General features: G+C 33.2%; 1 protein-coding gene across 1 annotated transcript in view; it reads right to left on the reverse strand.

Moving 5' to 3' along the window:
- Nucleotides 1-17,046, reverse strand: part of C3G (C3G guanyl-nucleotide exchange factor) — a 61,158-nt gene extending 44,112 nt beyond the window's left edge. Inside the window, 2 exon segments of the mRNA XM_018541205.1 lie at nucleotides 9,849-9,860; nucleotides 16,802-17,046. Coding sequence (XP_018396707.1) covers nucleotides 9,849-9,860; nucleotides 16,802-16,988 — 199 coding nt within the window. The 5' untranslated portion in view covers nucleotides 16,989-17,046.
- Nucleotides 17,047-20,965: the final 3,919 nt, after the last annotated feature.

A 20,965-nucleotide genomic window follows, 5' to 3' on the forward strand; every position in this document is an offset into this window, starting at 1 on the left:
AAATTTTTTTCTAAGTCCCACGTCGGAAAATTTTTTGGGAGTACCGAGTAGTTCTGATCGGAGTTCTGGACAGTTCTCGGCGAGTTCTGTCGAAAAGTATCAGGGCTCAAAGCGATTGGACCAATGGTTTCCGAAATATACTCTAAAAATTGTTGATCTTCTGACAAATGTCGCTGCGTCTTGCAAACCATTGGTCCAATCGCTTTTTCACCTTACAGTTTTCGATAGAACTCGTCGAGAACTATAAGAAACGCTACTCAGAACTATTCGGTACTCCCAAAAAAATTTTCAAAGATTTCTACTATTTTTTTTAAACTTTATTATTCTTCAAAAATGTTTTTTATGTATCAAGAACTCTAAGTATTCACAAAATACTTCTGTTAAGTTGCTGATCAGAACTATGCGACCTTGAATTTCGTTAAAAAGTTAGCATCCCATTTTTAAAAAATTATTAAAAAATGTTTATTGAGCGGAACTCTTGTTATTAACTATAGGGAACTCTTCGTCTCGTCAAAAGGAAGTGGGAACTCTAATCAGAACTCCTGAGTACTATAGTTGGGGTGCTAACTTAACATACTCCACTTTTTTCACGAAGTGATATAAGTAAAAAATATTAGATTACTCAGGCGAGAAAAAAATGTATATTTTGCATATTTTAAAATTAATTATTTATTATGGCAATATTAAACACAGTTAACTTGTTAGTAATAATCATAAATTGCTCTTTTCGAGTTCTCCAGAAAAGAATTATCTTAATAGATTATAGTATAATATATTTCTGAAAATTCTACCCCTCCCTGTTTTAATTGTGTTATTTTTGTTTGAAAGTGTTTGAATTCAACTTGTTCAATTTTTTTATTTAGAATACAATATATAATACAAAATTCAACAAAAAAACTTTTACTTGTGTTATTTTTCTTGCGGAAGTGTAGTTAATTCGCGACTTCGATTACATTGCATTAAAACATGCATATTTATGAATTATAAAATAATTTACTTAAATGTTTTACTTAATGAGGGGATATAGTATGGATGTTCAATATCCTAAATGCATTTTACTACATATCGCATCTTTCGTTTAAACTTCATGCTATAAAGTAATTACGCCGCTCTTGTAATTTCCGATACTTCTTAGAACGTTACCCCTGGGAAATAAAACATTAGGTACGGAAAAGAAATTACAACGTGGACGTAGCTAGTTCCAGGACGACGACTTAATCGAGTCAGTTGGGAAACGAACATTATCATCGATCGAAAGAGTTCAGACCGAGGAGCTCATAGTCATCGATTTCACTTGCTTGAAAACGACGTGCAGTAACATCAATGGCATTCTGCAGTGAATGTATGAGCACATTAAAGGCAGAAACTATCCCACAATTCTTATAAGTTGCACCACGACATTATTGATTTGAGTTTTACCAATTCGGTCTACGGACATTGTGACCAAAAAGAGAGAAGATATCTTGTATTATAAAATAAAAAAAGTCCTAGAATAACACGCGAGTAATTGAATCTATGGTCACCATTAAAAGCCAAAAACTATCTGAATTCTCGTAAGTTGCACCGCGATGCTGATGTAATTGAGTTTCACCAATTCGATCTATGGATATTGAAAGAATATCTTGAAAAATGAAAGAACCCAGAATAACACGAGAGTAACTGTAAATTATATCGAGACGAAATACAGCTCCAATAACTGTAGTACAGCTTCTATAAAGATAAAATTTTACCTGCAAATTTCGAGCCAAACTGTTACATTTATATTGCATTAAAATCCTGAAAACGCGACAGCAGCTTCACAGAAGTTTATCACGTGTTTATTTCACGTTTATGTTGCTTTAATATACTTCACATGTCAGAAGATGTCTTTGCTAAAATCTTTTCCTTGTCATCCCCCTTGTATATATTCAAATGTTTCGAATAATAAATCACCTGACGTTTTAACGCAGCGAAATACACACACACGCACGCACGCACACACGCAAGGAATACATTATAGTGGTTCATACATTAAAGGAAAGGACAAGAAAGGATGAGTTGCTGCTGCATAAAAATGGAAAATAATCTACATTCTCATCACTTTCGTATAGCAGCCGCATCTTCAAGTAGCAAGCGATTAGATATTATTAATTAGAGAAAGTCTATAGAGTACCTTGAAGATACTCGTGAAATCGATACCGTTGGTGGATGCCTCATTCTATAGATACGTTCGAGAGTATCAACTAAATTGGATTGCATTGGATTGGATACATGTATTGCACTCCAACGCAGTTCATTTCCGGAAAACAATAACCAGACAGAACATTCTGCGAATAGCAATCGGTAGCCTGAAGGAAGAAAATCCAAAGAAAGTATACGCTGCATTAAAAGGCAACAGCATTATTATTTTAGTTTCTCAACAAGAATAAATATCAGCTCGATAATAAAAGAAAATATTCCTTAGAAAGAATCGTTATCAAATGAGCAAAAATAATTCATTAAATTTCATTTAAATTTGAGATTTTCACTAAATAAATCATAATTACATTAAAACGATATAAATCGAAATGTCTAAATTATAAATTACAATGTATATTGTAAAAGGAAAGAGCTTTATGTATAAATTTATTAATGTAAAGCAGAAAGATGATTCAACAATAATGATAATCATGCTAATGTTATAAAAATTATATCTGTATGTTTATTAACCGTAAATGATACATTATGTAGTAATGAACCATTATATCCCATTATTTCGTCAACTTTGTTCTTTGGATTTACAAACAAAACCAATTTTCAGCACATTAAACCAGCTTTTAATTATTATATACAAGAATTGATCGTATCGATGGAACGTTGGACGTAATTTATGCGTGAAAATGTAATGCTATTAACAGCTACGCTGGCTCTTACAGCCGCATAAAAATACCATAAAATGGAACTCTTCGTCCATTAATCCATTTATATTGATACGCATCCACTCACATTTCACAAAATATTTCATTCGAGAGAAAGCCATTACCAATGGATACACATCTATGTGTGTAGATGCAACATAATGTACCAGCCACAGAGGCTGCAAAATTCTGTATAAATATAGAAAGTATGTATAAAATGACATCTTTTTCAAAAAAATAAAAATTTCTTGCAATTTTTTAACATAATAATTTGACTTCTCACATAATTACTTTGAGCATGCACACATTTACCTTTTATTAAATAATCTTTTAAAAAAAAGATAAATCTTAAATATTTTAGATATTTAAGTATAAATAACATTTCTTGATTAATTAAATTATTATCTCATACATACTTAAATAAATAAATAATAATAAGATAATGTATGTTAATCTGTGTACCTATAACGTTCAAGATAATCAAATCTGCAATATTTCCATCTTTATCTCAACGGCATTTTCTTTCTCTGCGGCTAAAACTCGTGTAATGTCGCGTGACGACTTACATTTCTTAACCACACGTTTCAACATTCATTCATGATATCTTTGACGACGTAGTCAATGTCTCATGCAAATGCAACCGTTATATCAGCGCGCACGCGATAATACCGTACAATGGAATCGCGTGTGCTCATGAAGACATCATAAATCGGGAGGAAAAGGGGCAAGGCGCGGCTAACGTGTGCGGCTATAATGTTCATAACGAACGTGAGACGCAATGCGTAAAAAGAGAAAGTTAACCGATGTCATCCTCTGCGAATACACAGCGTCTCCGATATTACAGGACGCGCGACAACGGCATACTCCTCGTCGGTCATTTTCACGCGCAACAGTATCCTCGCCGCACGGTCTCTAAAATTGCGTCTGGCTGTTGAACTATGCATACGCTTCCGTACACCTCGCTGTAATTAGCGAGTTCTTCCAAGCGGACGGACTTCATCACGACACACAGCTACGCCCGGAAATCACGCGTGCACCATGTCTGCGGCTACCTTCCGCTCCATTTGTCCGGTAAATGACAAACTGTAATGTGCAAGCCCGGCATCCCGCAATTTTCTCCGATCATGCAAATCTCGAAGCGAACTTTCCACGATAAAACTTAGATTTAATAAATTTTCTGGGGATTTTCTTGCTTGTGAAAGTATTGAGCTGGAACGAAAGTTCGTAGAGCTACGAACTTCAAAATTCAAGCATGTTGTGACTTCGTTAAAAATGAACGAAATTTATAATAAAAAGAAAGGGATTTTACGGTTTAAAATTTCTACATTCCGACTGTTTTTTGAGTTTCTGTGAGTATGGTTATCTTTACGTATAGAAAATTACAAACTGAACGAAACGAGAAATTTCCTTCTTATTTAATGGACTTATTACATGTTCAAAAAAAACTTATGAAAAATATCAACTTTCTACCGTAAAAACTAAAGTTCTGCTTTTAAACATTTTTTTTCCTCTAATTATAAGATTTTGTGTTATTGAATTATCACGCATTAAACATGTAAAAGTAAACATTTTGACTTCAATGGCTCATAACTCCCTTAAAAATCATCGTATCACAATTTAAAAAATATATTGTTAAAGCTTAAATTTTGCTCTATAGAAGATTAATTTAAAATTGAAACATACCTACTAAAATCAGTTCATAATAAAAAGTATTTAACATACCATATGTACTTCTCACAGAAATTGCACGATAGAAGTAACGCGCTATCTTTGACGAGATGAGCAATTCATCTCGCGCTTGTTCATAATAGCCGGTATATAACAGCGAATAGAGCAGAGGCGAATCGTGCAAATTATGCAAATTATGCAAATCGTGCAAGCGACCGGTAATTTGGGGGTCACTGTCATTACCGATAACCGTATAAATATGAGCAAATGCTCGATATGTATCCGACATATCTCCTGGAGAGAGAGAGAGAGAGAGAGGGGGGGGAGGGGGAGAGAGACCGCAAATATTTTACCGGGACCGAGGACTGTGTATGCGATGGATAAATATCGCTGTGCACGTGCGAATGCTAGCTATGCCCTGCGCTATCGATTCCCTGATAAACCGTGGCATCCGTTTGATTATAGGAAATTTGTAACGAAGCGACTTCAAATTGCAGTCACGTTTAAACGCCGGATGCGGCGCGTCGTTCGCACGACCGGCGCGTTGAGAAAACAGATCTGATTGATCCGAATTAACATTTCCATTTGCATAAACGAACGAGTAAACTCGGATATGGTCGGCAGGGCAAAGCCTCTCGATGTTGCCATGGAAAATTTTCACATACACTGCGCGTATAGGTACACGACGAAGACGATGAAACCGTTGGGCGCCCCCGATCGGTGCATTAATCGCGGAGCTGTATACCCCGAAACACAAACTGTTCGTCGAAACGGTTTAAAAGCACTCGCCAAATCCTACCGAAAGCGTATTCCCCGTGGCTAATTTAACTTTAATGAGTTCTCCGGAATTTCCGGCTACTCCACGACGATCTTAGAATCTGTGGATTCTGCACAAACATACACACGCGTGTATAATGCAATTCTTCCGTCGGATTTATTTTTAAAGTATTCCGAGTGCTCTCGACTTAACTTTAAAACTGTTGGCACATCACGATAAAAATTTTAGAGATAACGATTTTTCAATTAACTACTTTAAAAATTAATTCGCAAAATAATAGGTGAATCTAAACGGCTCCAAAGAGCATCTTCGATAATAGATTTGAATTTAATAGCATAATATAAAATGGATGTCACAATAGTAGCATTTATGACATATAAAATGAACATCAAACTGGATTTTTTTTTTTTTTGCAATAACGTGATTCAACAAGATATTACTTATCGAGTGAAGTCGCTCGTTAATATAATACATAATGCAAGAAAATTTAAATGATCTAAAGCATTTTACGCAATTGTGTTAGAGACAAAAGATTATTGATGGACCAATCGCTATTAAATCCCACTATTGCGGCTCTATCGGACGCGTCCCGATTATGACATATTGCCTACAATGAGATAATTAATCTCATTAGTGTTCAACGGGGGATTCTGCGCTAATGAGATGCCATTTTTTTCGCGTTCCTACTAATGGTACATCCGTCACACAGCATATTCAGCATATTTTATTGAGGAACAAGGCGACTCTTTGAAATCTCAAGTTCGAGCAACGTTTTTCTTCTTTTTCTTATTATCGAGAAACTAGGTATTCAGTTACACGGAAAGAATGGTTTGCTGAAGTATCTAAAAGTTTAGCTTATATATAGATACAGATAGAGAAAATTTTATTAAGCTCAACCTGGTTGTTAAAATTTTTGTTGCATTTTTCACTGTTTGTAGCTTCCTACAAAATTATTTTAATGGTCCACAACGCAGCGATTATTTTTAGATTTGTGTATCTAATAATATAAACAAAATCTGCCTCAAGTTTTATATACTTCAGCAAAATCATTCTTTCTGTGAAAGGAATGAATTATGTGTGAAGAGGACGCTCATCTTGATGTTGGAATATCAAAATTATTTGCAGCATGCAGTTTCTTACACAATAAGTTATCTTGATCCAACAAAATTATTTTTAGATTTATATGTGATACCTAAATTTTCAGCTACCTCAGCAAATCATTCTTTCCACGTTATATATTCTCGCCTTATTTCTAGTTTCTTTCGATCTAACAGTGACGTATCGCCTGTTCTGGAAGTTTTGATTTACGTTTTGCAACAGTAGACGGCTTCGCCGTCGCAAAAGAGCGCGCGCGTTTCCGAAAATCGAGAATCGAGAATTTTATTTGTTGTAGGTATTACACAAACACAGTTTTGCCGTGGGAGGGACGGTTCTCTCCTCTACCCTACCTTCTCGTATCTTTCGCTCTATCAGCGTCTACATCGCGTTCTGCATCCGTTCTCGTAAAGATTCACTTGAGCGGAAGTTCTCGCACGAATGAGGATCGACCGGCGAAGAGGAGGAGCGCGTAGAGGAGTGCGCGTGCGAAGAAAACGACGGCGGGGGAGACAGAGCGGAAAGAAAGGCGAACGGCGAAAGATACGCGGAATGAAGGAAAGAGAAAAAGGTACGAAAATGCCGAGAGGAGAGATAGCGAAAGGGGAGGGCAACAGACGGCTCCTTTCCCATTTATTTTCGTCTTCTCCCCCACCGCGTCGTCGCGCGTCCCTCGACAAGGAATTTCGCATTTCTTCAAACTCTCGAATGCGTCTCGGTTCTGTGGACCCGTTGTATACAAAATCCGAATTCAACCCTTATAACGTGTACACGGCCTTTCCACCCCTTTCATCCGATTCACGCGGAACGGCGATCTCGTCGTCGAAGCCGCACCCCCCCCCCCCAGTGAATGCACTTTGCCGCAGCGAAAGATTCGCCTCTTCTCGTTGGAAATTTATCGGTGCGACGAGGACGACGCTAAGCTCCTCTTTCATGAGCTTGGAGAAGCGGATTTCTTGTCATCTTCACGCGCGCGCGCGCGCGCGCACGTCTCACTACCATTTTCTCGAGTAATACTTAAAGAGATACGCGTCAATCTACTTATCACTTCGGTAATTTACGAGTGGCAGTTTAAAGTACGCCCGCCAAATGCCACAGGGTTGCATTAATAATCCCTGACAAATGTGCCGAGTTTTATCATGTCATTAGAGAAAAGGAGAACCTCTCGTTAAAATGCTAAGAAAATAGTCTATCGCATTCTGTTGGCTTAAGAGACGCGAATTCCTAAAGTCTCGCTTCTTTCTGCTACCGCGTTTTTTTCCACTTCTACTTTTACTTCTTTTCTTTGTCCCTAATAGCTGGTTTTATATCCAGGTCGGTTAACTTTAACCTTAATTTAACTGGCTGTTTGTCTCTTTCCAGAAGTAAAAGTACCGGGAGACAAGGGACTGAATTAAACTAAAAATTAAAATTGAAGCAAGAATCACATCAGTGAGACAGACCCGCAAAAGAGTTCATAAATTTTTTATCTTTTATTACTCATTTTTAATTCACTTTAAGAAAACTGTTGCATTCATTTATTCGTGTCCTCCATTTTTTTCCACTAAATTAAAAACCATATTTAGAAATAAAATGTTTTTGCAATTGTCGCAAAGAGATATGTATTATCAGCAAAAAATCTAGATTAAATACAGAAATGTGTGTGTAAAAAAACATTTCACGAAAGTCCTTGTTATTTATAGCTTTATATCAAACCGTTGAATTGAACCGTTGGATGCACGGAGGAAAAAAAATTTGTTATGAACACTAATCCTATATGCCATAGCGGTAAATTCTATTTATAAATATAGGGATTGCAAATTGCTTGCAGGCGTAAAAATATTTATTCTTTTTTTTATACTTGCGACAAAAATTATTTGCAACAAATGCAAAATGTTTGTCAAATATGCAAATTTATTTGCTATAAATATAAAACAAATTTGACAAATAAATTTTGTAATCCCTTTCGCGTTTTTAACAAATCCTTTCCCTCCATGAGCGTTTAACAGAGAAAAAAAAAACAGTTTTGTAACTGTTATAAAATTCTTCAATATGATTTTGCTCTTAATTCCTCGCTAAACCTAAATGTATAAACCAATATTAAAAAAAAATCTTACAACAGTTGCAAAGCTACTTTTTCTGCTGAACGCAGCTAATGACATCTATGAATCCTGATTTTTCTCTACAAAGAATAATAACATGTCGCTCCACGTTTCTACAAGCAACTTATTGTTGCACACATCGTGTGTAATCATTGTTAATAGCAGTACTCAACCGTTTACCCGTTGTTGAAAATTCCCCATATGGAACCGGCTGCGGAAGTTAATATAAAAACACAAGAGTAAATAGTTCCCCTTGCGCGCATTTATCTCATCGTCCTGCACCCTCGCTTTCACGTTTATCGGATCAGCAGTTAAATTGCGTACCAAAAACGAAATTTTCTTTGTCGTGTAAATCAGCAGAAATCGCTCACATAGAATTTTACGTCCATTTGATCGAAGATATTCAAAAATTACGATCTTTAATTCCTATGTGATATCACATCACTAATGTTCATCACGGAAACATTATCTTACTTAGACAATGTTATCTATATGAGATTATATAATGTTGGACATTGTCGAATTTACATGCATATGGTAGATCACAATCCGATTCGTTAACTACATTAAAATCTATTTCTTGTTGCGAAAATATACTATTATTGCAATCTAATCACTATTAAATTTTATTTATTCTTTGGATTTAGAACAAACATCAAAGGTTTCAAAAAATCTTTCAACTTTAACTATACATAAGAAATTGATCTTTTCGAAGAAAGAGATTAAAAAAATGTTTATAAAAAAATATATGTATTATTTTTTATTTAAATATATTTTATTCAATTTAAATCTGTAGCAATTAAATAAAAAAGAAAAAATATTAAAGCTGTGAATATTATTTTTTCTTTCTCATTTTATTTATTCAATTCATACTAGAATTTAATAAAAAATTTAATATATGCATATATCAATAATTCTGAAAAGGTCAACATAAAAAAAAAAAATACTAAATTGATGGAAAAAGTTTTTTACGTATAAATTGTATATGCGAATTTATCACCATCCTATACGAGAGTGCACCTTAAACGACGAATCTCGGAAAATATAAAACACTGTCAGATATCAAAATACGCGACAAAAAATGAACCAAACGCAACATTTATATTATAACTACACACCCATGATAAAAAGAGATTTATGTCGCGCAAATACAGAGGTGGGCGCTTATTTGTGAATAGTTTCCATAAACTTTCACCTACGGAGAATCGATGCGGTCGGTCGGAAAGGGTGACTGACCGACCCTAGGGGGGGAAGTGTGGCCCGAGGGTCCTCTGCGAGGAGGAAACTCGTGTAACGTCTTGATTAAGTGGCGGTTTGCACCCTCCTGGCGTCGGGACACCCTCGTAAAACAGGCCCCTACTCCTATATCTCCAATTGGCGCATTAAGCGCCGATCTGTACCCGCGAGATCTGATTTATCTAAACGAGCGAGTAAACAAGAAACAAGTCCGTTCGTAAATACAACTAATTATAACTCAAATTTCTTATGCGATATAGTAATTGTGCTTTGCACACGAGATTTAGAAATATCACAATGTATCCGCGAAAATTATTTTCTCCATAAAATGTGTTTCAGAATCGTAAAATCTTTCTTATATATAATATGATACACATAGTTTCTATATTACAATATTCATAAAAAATGTTAATCACAAATATATTTTCAGAAAGGTTATTTAAAAAAAAATCATTTTACAAAAATATAGACTACCGTACTATAATCGATTAACAGTATTCATAAATAATTAATTTAACTACGATTTCCTATATTAAATGAATTAAAATTGAGTAAATTAATATATAAAAAAAACTAATAACTTATAATTATTATAAAATACATAAAAGAGAGAGAAAGGATTGAAATACTTAATTTAATTTTGAAAAATAAAAAAGACAAATAATCATATGCAAGTCATTATGCAAATTATCATCAATGCAAAAAGACTGGACTAGTGCATTTATATCGACGTCGCGTTTTGGTAACGAATTATTCATGAAAGTCCCCCAGGATGCTTCTAGCAATCCTATGCGAGAGAAGCTTCTGGAACATGGATTAAATTCCGAGACTTCGTTGAGAATGTATTTATTACAACAGGGAGGGTTTTACCGGATGTTATGGAAGAATCTTGTGCGTATCTTAAAAGCAGTTCTTCTTTTTATTCATGAATATGGATTTGCTTTATGCAATAAGCATAAAGACTTAATAACAAAGAATTAGAGATGCACTGGGGAAAAGTTTGAAAACAAGACATCAGATTCATTTTGCGAAGAAGCAAAAGGTTCTTAAAAGATATTTCGTTTTAAGCCTCAGAAAATCTAATAACTACTACAAAATCCAATTTTTTCAAATCCAATTCTTTCAACTTTTCTTAACCATCAAAATTCTGTTATTTTACTACAAATACAATAAATGTTTTAATAACGATAAAACGACACAATTTTTAATATACCTAATAAAAAGAATAATATGACATTCTGTTCATCATATTTTCTAAAACCATTCACATAACATACTGAAACATTCGAATAATATAGCATAAAAAAAGGAAACGCAAAATTCACAAAGCAGAATGATTTAACAAATTTTGAAACGTGTATTTCACATACGTTGTCAGACCACATAATTACCACTCAATATCAACTTTTCAAATATGGATAAAATAACAATAGGAATATTCTCATATCTTTTGTGTGAGCTACAATTATCGATTCATGTCATGTTAATATATCGGACGCATTGCTCGTTGTCGAAATTGCGATTTCGCAATGTCATTGATGCTCGAACAAACTCCGTTCGTCCAGTTTAATTTCCTGAACCGACACTGACAGAATTTATTCCACCGGTAATTACGTTTATCGTTCCGCTTCGTGTTTATAAACGCCGACTTACACGCGCGTGCGACGATATGATAATGATGCTATGTACCGCTTATATATATGGACCAGTAAATTTATCCGGTAAATTACTGGTATCAAAAGCCGTCCTAAAGTACCATGACAACCGACTCCCCTCTGGATATTGCCCGCGGGTTGACACGTCAGAACCGGGCAAGCACCGACAGAGAATGACGGTGCGGTGGTCTGCGTGTGACATTGACCGATGAAATTAGTTAGTCTCGCGCGAAAAGTCGTGAACCTCAAAAATTACTTTGGAATTAAAAATTTGACGTTTATTAAATTTATAGGCACACACAGGAGTTATATAATAGCGAATTCGATTGGATGCACTCAAGTACGCACTGGTGCACATTATTAAACCCCGTTGTACGCTGAAAGAAAAGATTGGCTGCTGCAGCAAATGAGATGGTAAAATATGGCATAGCAATTTTAATTGGCTGCAGGAGCCAATCTTTTCTTTCAGTGTACACAACTTAACGTAAAAATATGTATTTATAATATAAATAAATTAACATAAAAACGGATTAAACGGGGATTATAATTTTTTTAGAAGACAATTCTTAGAACTATAATTATCATACGGAATAACTTAACTATTTGTCATCATGGAAAATGCTGTATGAATATTTTTCGTTAAAGTTGATAGTATAATAACTAGTACAACTTTTTTTAGAAATATGAAATCGGTAAAATATTAGTTTGGCAAACGGTGTCGCTTCAAAGTTCGTAACAAATGTATGTCACCAAGCACGAAAATCCACGTGCCACACAGTGCCAAGATTCTATTCCTGCGATCCATTCAAGCGTGAATATATTCCGTATGCTGCTTCTTTAAAAAAAAAAAAAAAACACAATTCGCGAATATGACTATTCATGAATAGCTTTCAAACCCGATATAATTGGAGAAACGGATAAATGGCTGAAGTGTGTCAATCCAGTGACTTCGACAAGCAACAAAAATATATAATAAAATATATCAGGTTTTAAAAGAGAGAAGACGTTACAGGTTTAAAAAGAAAATATCAGAGGTTTAAAAAGAAAGTCAAGCTAAATCCGTTACTTTCAACCTCAAGTTATCAGCTTATAGTGTATTAAGTACGTCTTTAGATAATCAATAATCGTACGTACTTCATCACTCAAACGCCAACGTATATATTACTATATTATAGTGTTGATCTTCTTTCATTAAGGCTCCGTGTTATTACGCTCTAATCATTAGCAATTTATGTTTACCTCGCGGATGAAAATCATTTCGTCCATTAACTCTCGTAAACTCTCATGAATCGAGAGCGTTTTATGGATCCACGAAGATGAACGACGACGCGTATGTGACAGCGAACACAGTAATTTGTTCGCGCTTCGAGTCTAGAGGGAAATCACTTGGTAGTGTACCCGTTGCGTCTATATTATGTGAGGGAGACGTTACGCATAATAACAACGACGCGCTTATGGTCGAAGGTGATGAGCCTGCGGTGCTTAATATGATTGACAGCCCGAACTAGTAATTATTCGCCGAGATGCTTTCGCGCGCGCGTAAGGGTTAATGTGATAATGCGTACAATGTAGACGTTAATCGTAATGTACTTTAAGTGGCTGTAATTATTTAAATTTAAGTTACGCGAATTGTCGATGCGTAACGGAGTAATGAGCAGAACGAACGAACGATTAGATCAGAATGCGAACAATTTAGAGAGCTAGAACAAATGGGTGTTTGTTCCAGACATGACGTTAATTCTATTCTTGCGTGAAATGAATTTTAAATTTTAAAATGCATGCAACGTGCTATCATCATGAAAGAAGATCCGCAAATAACTAAAAATGCGTAACGATATAAAAAAAAATAACGTAAATATAGTTACTATCTAAATATAATTTTAAACTGTTTAAATATATATTGCTAATAACCACTTCTTTAAGACCTGTATTTATAGTCGTTGCATCTTAAATGTATCAGATGAAATAAGAATATCTCATATCTTGAGACAGTTGAGACATAAATTCTCGAATAGCTGAATTTTGATTAAAAGTTAACTGAAAATACGAGTATTACGAAAAACAGAAAGATTACTTTCACAAAACCTGTCAAAATATGAAACACCTCGCACATATTACAATAGAAAAATAATTTCGCTCATTCAATATTGTTATATATTTTCAAAAAGTATGAAATTAATATACGCGCGTGCGTGAATATTAATAAATAATAAAAAGTAAAATATTAGAATAAGAGACTGGCATATGTATTACAAAATTAATATAATAATTGTTTGTGTCTTTTAATTTAAAAGATGAGTTGAAATATGCTACACCTGTGAAAATTAAATATGTTCCATCTTTCATTTATATGTACATAATAAAAATATAAAAATTTCGTAAATATTATATATTTTTATAACAGCTAATATTTAATCCTAAAAATATGCAAAAAAATTAATTGTAAACACCAAATTTTATTTAAGAAACATTTAGAAAGAAGAAAATAAAGTCGCACGACTAAATTAACAATCTTCCCCTACTGTTTGTGTTTTATAGATAATTTATTTTTATTTCATACAAATATATATAGAGATCAGGTCAGAAATATCCTGCTTTAATCTTCATTATCCATAAGACGTGAATGTCATGAAAGAATTTAAATAGAAATTTAACATTTCAACTACATATAAATATTTTAGACATGTGAATATTTATGAAAATTGAAATATATTATAATCTTTAATATAAAAATGTATAAAAATCATTTACATTTTATGATATCTTTAATTGCGTTTTCCGAAGCTGTTATTTATATTTCACAATTCATTCATAAAATGTTCAATAAATTGCTATCGTTATATCTATTACAAGATTAAATATTTATACTGATTCACAATACTCGCAGAAAACAATTAATTACGATCGCGCGTATTAATTATCAGAATAACTGCATGTCACTTACAATATTAATCACCACAGTATATTGTGACGACAAATTAACATCAAATAGTACGAAACTCCTACACCTTAAATTAATTATCCGTTATAATTGTTCGTATAAAATAATTGCGTTTGGCATGTTTTTGCATTGGACGCAATCGCGTTAATCACAGAAGTTAATTGCACGGATTGTCCAAAGTCGCTAATTGCTTATAGAAAATAATCGTATTTCGATAAACAATTCGACGACATGTGTAGCAATCGTGCCATTACCTGTCAACTTGAGTAACAACACGGCACACGGAATGCGGTCTCTGTGAAGTTAGAACCTCAACTTTAAAAATCGGAAATTTTAATAACAGTACTGCTTGCACCCGCAATAGTTCTAGAGTTCCTGATAGGTTTCATCAATAGTACTGTTGATTTAGGCCAAAAATTTTTAAAAATAAAAATATGCGGTGCTAACGGAAAAATATGCGGTCCTTGACGTGCGGTGCCAGCGGAAAACTTAAAAAATTATTTAAACATATTAAACGAGGAGTACTCGGGTCAACACCTGCATATTTCTTCGGAACTATTGTAGTACTGTCGGAAAAAAGTCGAAAAATCGGCCAGTACTGACTGTTTGGAGGCACTTTACTCTTGATGTGTGGTGCCAGCGCGCGGATCGAAAAATTGTTTAAACATATTAAAAAGGTGGGTAGTGTCACTAAAACCGATCAGGAACTGTAGTACTCGAAGAGTACTACAAAATGGCGTAAAAAGAATAATTTTTTTGAAAGTTGAGGTGCGAGCTCTTTTTTTAAAAATTTATTTAAAAATATTTAATGGCCGGTACTATTGTTATAATCGATCAGGAACGTAGTACTCTTCGAGTATTGTGAGATTCCGTAATAAAAATCGGCTTTTTCAAATCTTGCGGTGCCACGCGAAGTTAGCACCGCATATTTTTATTTTTAAAAATTTTTGGCCTAAATCAACAGTACTATTGATGAAACCTATCAGGAATTCTAGAACTATTGCGGGTGCAAGCAGTACTGTTATTAAAATTTCCGATTTTTAAAGTTGAGGTGCTAACTTCATAAAGACCGGAATGCGACGCTACTAAACAAACACCAAGATCGTAATCGCCGACCTACAAAACATTTAACGTCTTAATAGAAATTATACTTACGCTATATATTTTTATTTTTTTCTATTTTTTTTTAATATTTCGAGAACAACAAATTCATGTAATTTTAATAAGTTAAAAAAAAATAATAAGATTAATTACAATTTTTTGCTATAACTAACTTAATCAGTTTTGTTGATTTATTAAAATGTTATACATGATATTGATTATATATTGATTTGTTAAATTTCTATAATTTTATTTCTCTCATTTTCTTTCTTCTGTTACTCATTTCATTATGTGAACAATTATAGAACGTTACAGTTTGCTTTGTTTTGTAGATTTTCATTAGTATTCGTAAGATAATTCCATTCAATAGAGGGAACGTTTTAAGAGGTATTGTTATTCAAATCCTAATTAACGAGAAAATTATTGTATTATCAATCTCTGATTGTGAAATTTATAATAATATAATATTGAAAATTGTGTAGCAATTTGTACATTAAAATTTGTAATTCAATTTTCACGTATTACTAATAGCAAATTATGACTGCTACACATGAATTATGTCTTTCTTTCAGTAACAATTTGTATAGTTAATTAGACAAGTTCGATATATTCCATTTAAAACAATTATTGAATCTATTATTTGAATAAAATTTATCTTTCACATTGTTTCCGACTAAACAATTATTCATATACAAATTAATTTATTATTTCTTTATCGAAAATTTTTACTCATAAGAGAAATAAAATTGCAGACATTTAACAAATTAATAATACTATATCATATTTTAATAAAAAACTGATCAAGTTAGATATATCACAATGGTATTGTAATTAATCTTATTATTTTTTTCTTAACTTATTAAAATTACGTAATTTCACTGTTCTAAAGATGTAAAAAAATAGAAAAAAATAAAAATTAAGCATTATTAATTATTAATAATTAAATATTAATTATTCATATATTGTATAACTTCCTAAAACATCTACATAAAATCTTACAAAACTCCAACTATTAAACAAACTCAGATTGTGCTTCAAAGCTAACTTCATCAGAATTATTTGATTAATTTACGATTGTAAATTTGACCTAACAAATATCAAAATTATTCTTAAAATGTCTTTACCAAACCATATTATGTTTTAAAATTTATTTCAGTTGAGTTCAATAAAAACGATGCATAAATTAAATATGGGCGTAAAACGTCAATGTAACAGAAAAACAAGTAACACAAATTCGTGCAAAACGAAGACAAATAATTAATAGGAAATAACTTCTCAACGTTTTTGCATTTTTTTGCTATCGTATAAGCGTTGACACAAAATGTGAAATCACCTCACGTCCTTAACCTGAATCTTTTAAATGGAATTACCTTTCAAGTTGTAGGTCGATAAGGAGCCAGAAAGAGTCCTAGCGTGATTGGTTACGGCCAGCAGCAGAGGTGTGGTTGTGATGTGAAAAGATTTCGATTTGGGCAAAAACTGTTTTTGCACTGTATAACTACGAGTTCGCCGCCGAAACCTCGGCGAATCGAGGAAACTGTCGTCGTATTGCGGCATTTTATGACGCGAAGAACCTCAATTGAGTCTCTTTCAAAATGGACTTCGCGTCGTTATTCATGGCGTGAACTTGCACGAATTGCATTTTTAAATACGTTTGTTTTGTTATAGAACACTTTCACTATTCAATCTCACTTTCACTATTCACGAGATATTAGTAGATAATTATTACATCTTCTAAGTGCGAATCATAAAATTAGAAGGAAATGCTATGAGCAGCATTCATTTAGACATTATTTAGAAATTAACGCTAACAATTTCTAAGAAAACTACTTTATATCGCGCACTAACAAAAATACATACTGGTGCAATTTTTAAGATCTTGTGTCTTTTCTTTCCTGAGAAACGGTACGTTTAATTGAGCTCACGGAAAAACGAGAGACCTGGTTTTTTGCCAATACATTGTGCTGTATCAAATGACAGCAAGACTAGTTATTGATAGACAATATCGAGGATCACAAGCTTGGGTGACTCTGAATGCATTGTACCGTAGTCAATATCGCCCCATAAAAATATCGCTCGCGACAAGCAGTTTCTATCAGAGATGGATAATCGACTTGCGAAAGATAATTTGTTTTAGGTTTTGTTCCCATAGAAAACGTGTCTGGATATCTCTATGCGCGGCTTATATCATCCACGTATCTTTCAATCGAACGACAATACCGAGACACTGAATAATCCATCAAAAATGGTTGAAAATAACAAGAATTTCGTGTAACTAAATAAAGAATATTTATTAAATAATATTTTATACCAAATTAAATATGTAGGTATTTATAATCCGTTCTCGTTATAAGATCATCTTGAGTAATGCCTTGAAATGTTAATATGATTTTTTTGCAGTTATAACATTCTAAAACTATACTTAAGACGATCTTAAATGTAAGAACCGACTATGAATACTGACCTATTTTTTATAGTCATAATACGAACGTCTGAAGCCAGATCCAGCTCAACAAATAAGCGAAAAACAACGAACTTACACTTCGTGACATCGTTCTACTTCAAAGTTATTTACGTTTACTCGCTTTCTTTTGCTCAATTTGAATCAGCTTTAAAAGATGCTATATCCTTCATTACTCCCATGTGGTATTCAGGATATTCCAGCCTTATATTAATCTATTATTGAACTCGTTAAATATATGAATGGTATCTATATACACATTATTTTTAGAGCAATTATTTCACAATTTAAAAATATTTTGCATTTATCATTATGTAAAAGATGTATAGAATATTATCAATTTTTATTTTATTCGCTGTGTTAGAAATGTTCTTAAATTTCATTAACATTCGATATACACTGTTAAAAATTTCATAAAATTTAATGTACTTTCGATAAAATTTTATGAAATTCAATATACACGTTCATTATATTTAAGTAACTAACTTACGTAGTTTTCAGTTACATCATTTATTATTTTTAACTTCGTGCATAACCACTAGCTTCATTTACACGTAAAAGAAGCATTTCTAACAGTGTCTCGTAAATCATCAAAGAGAATAAGAATTGAAATTTAATACTGGAGTATAACAAACATGAGTAATTATGTTTAAGAAAAGAACCATGCGGGTAATGTAATAACTTTCTAAAAATTTTATAGTAAATTGTCACTCTAAAGAGTGAAATCTCACTCTCAAAGATTAAAAATTGAGCCACTCTTTTTGAGAAATGCAGACTCAATTTTCCTCTTTAGAGTGAGATTCCATTTCAAAGAATTTAGAGAGTAGAGTTAATGAATCTTTTGTAACATCTTCTTCGATGTTATTGTCGCCTTAATAATTCCGATCGAGTGCAGAGTCGCCGCGCGAATGGAGATTTCAAGATTCATAGATCGGTTGAAACTGATGACAGAGGACCTAAATATACACGTGCGGCAATACACGCGACCTCGGGTATGTACTATGCTGCGATACAGATAGTGATACACTAAGGCGTCAGTTTCTAGGGTGTCTATTTTAACGCGTCGGATGTTCCGTCACGATTTCTGCGTCTAGCGCTTCCGCGTCGTTCCCGCGATATATGTCAGACGTAAACTTATCATGACGCCGTTAAATGGCTGTCGCGACAAGTACCAGCAATAGCTTCGTTCCTCCAAGTCTTGTGTGGCGCGTGATAATGTTCGAAATTTCTCTCGCAAAGTTTACGCTAATTTAACCGCGACGGTAACTATGACAACTTTTGAAACTTGATATAGTCGTTAAATAAATTTCTGAGTTATTATTCATGTGTGTCTTACTTTGCAAAAATCTTTAATTGTCCTACGCAAATCGTAGTACAATTAACGCGAGAAGAAAGATTTTGTCGAAATATCTAAAAATTTAACTAGATACCGAATTTCCTGAAAATGATTCCGTGGGATTACAAAATAATTATGTAGAATATCAAGCCTTTTTGTAGCAATGCTCTCTCATCATATTGAGTTTTCTCCATAATAATTTTAATGGTCCAATAAAATTATTTTATTTTTATAGATCTGTATCTAGCTAAATTTTTAAATATTTCAACAAAATCTTTCTATATAATTCTCACAATGTTGATATCAATGTAAAAATTTAATATTTAAGTCAATGTTAAAGCACGCTACATCTGGTGTTTATATCAACACCAACACGTTAGATCTACATAAATAACTAACTAGCATGTCAAATTCACACATTCATATTTTTTGGAGTGCAGTATATTTAAAGGCCGTGACGATGAAATAATGCACGTTGAATGAAATGTGTTAAAAACATATTGTTGTAATTCATATTATTTCAAAAGTTATTTCGTTTTCTATTATTTCTTTACATATACGCTCTTTATAAAAAGAATACCATGAGACACCTCTAGACTTTCCATTCTCTACATAAAGAATATAAAAAATGTACGAAATGTCAAGAAGTTAGTATAAATTTTATATATCGGAATCTCGTTTCATACATTAATGATTAAATATTAAACAATGTCTCCTCTAAATCGTTTCTAGATTTTGTCTTTAAGCTAAGATGTAGAATCACATCACTTTCATTAATATTCATGAGGATTGTCCATAGTTTATGATCCGTTCAGAACATGACATATACTTGACATATACACGACGTATTCTTGTAAGACCGTTGAAAAATTGACACATATTCATGGAAAGAATGTCAGGCAGAGAAGAGTATCGAATTTCTTAAAGTATCATCTTGTACAACAAACGATTCGCGATTATTGGAGCGAAAAGCCAACCTCTTCTCTGCCTTTCGACCACCGAGGTCCTACATTGCTTTTACTACTTTCAAAACGATGTGTATAATCCGATACGGTACCAGGAGGTCGGTCGTGTAACTTGTGACACGGTACGGTAAGCACAAGGGCCAGGTACAGTTCTTCTGGACTACTTGTCTCATAAAATTATCGAATTTTCTCCAGACATTTCATCCGCGACAACGGTAAGCAAAGACTTCGACGTAAATTTTAGGCTCGAAGCTCGCTGATATTAAAATTCGTTCAGGGGCACCGCTAAAAAAATTATAAGAACAAATTTTCGTGAAAATGCGATGCGCAATTAAATTCTTCAACTACTTCATTAGATATTCGACTGAAAAATTTCTATTCGATATGTAATCTTGTTTGTTTTACACGACATACAATAAACAGATTAAATAAAAACGTTCATAAGATAAAGGTTTATAAAATTTTGAGAAATATCTGCAAAATACGTATTTATATTCTGATGATAAAACTTGAATTGAAAAACAACGTCTTTTCTTGCAAAAGTTTCTAAAGTCCGCTCTCTTTCTGAAAAATATCACGTTTTTATGAACAAAACACGCAAACACTTGATAGCAATAACAAATATGTTTCTCTTGCGACATTGTTTACGTTTCATTAATCGACCATATAGTTAACGCACGGCTGATCAAAATTACAATAGCTAGATCGTTTAAAACATCATAAAGAAAATCGTCGATTTCATATTCCGAGAACTATCTAAATATTAGTCTTC

The sequence above is a fragment of the Cyphomyrmex costatus genome, unplaced genomic scaffold, assembly GCF_001594065.2.
Source record: "Cyphomyrmex costatus isolate MS0001 unplaced genomic scaffold, Ccosl1.0 scaffold28, whole genome shotgun sequence".
Classification (NCBI taxonomy): Eukaryota; Metazoa; Arthropoda; class Insecta; order Hymenoptera; family Formicidae; genus Cyphomyrmex; species Cyphomyrmex costatus.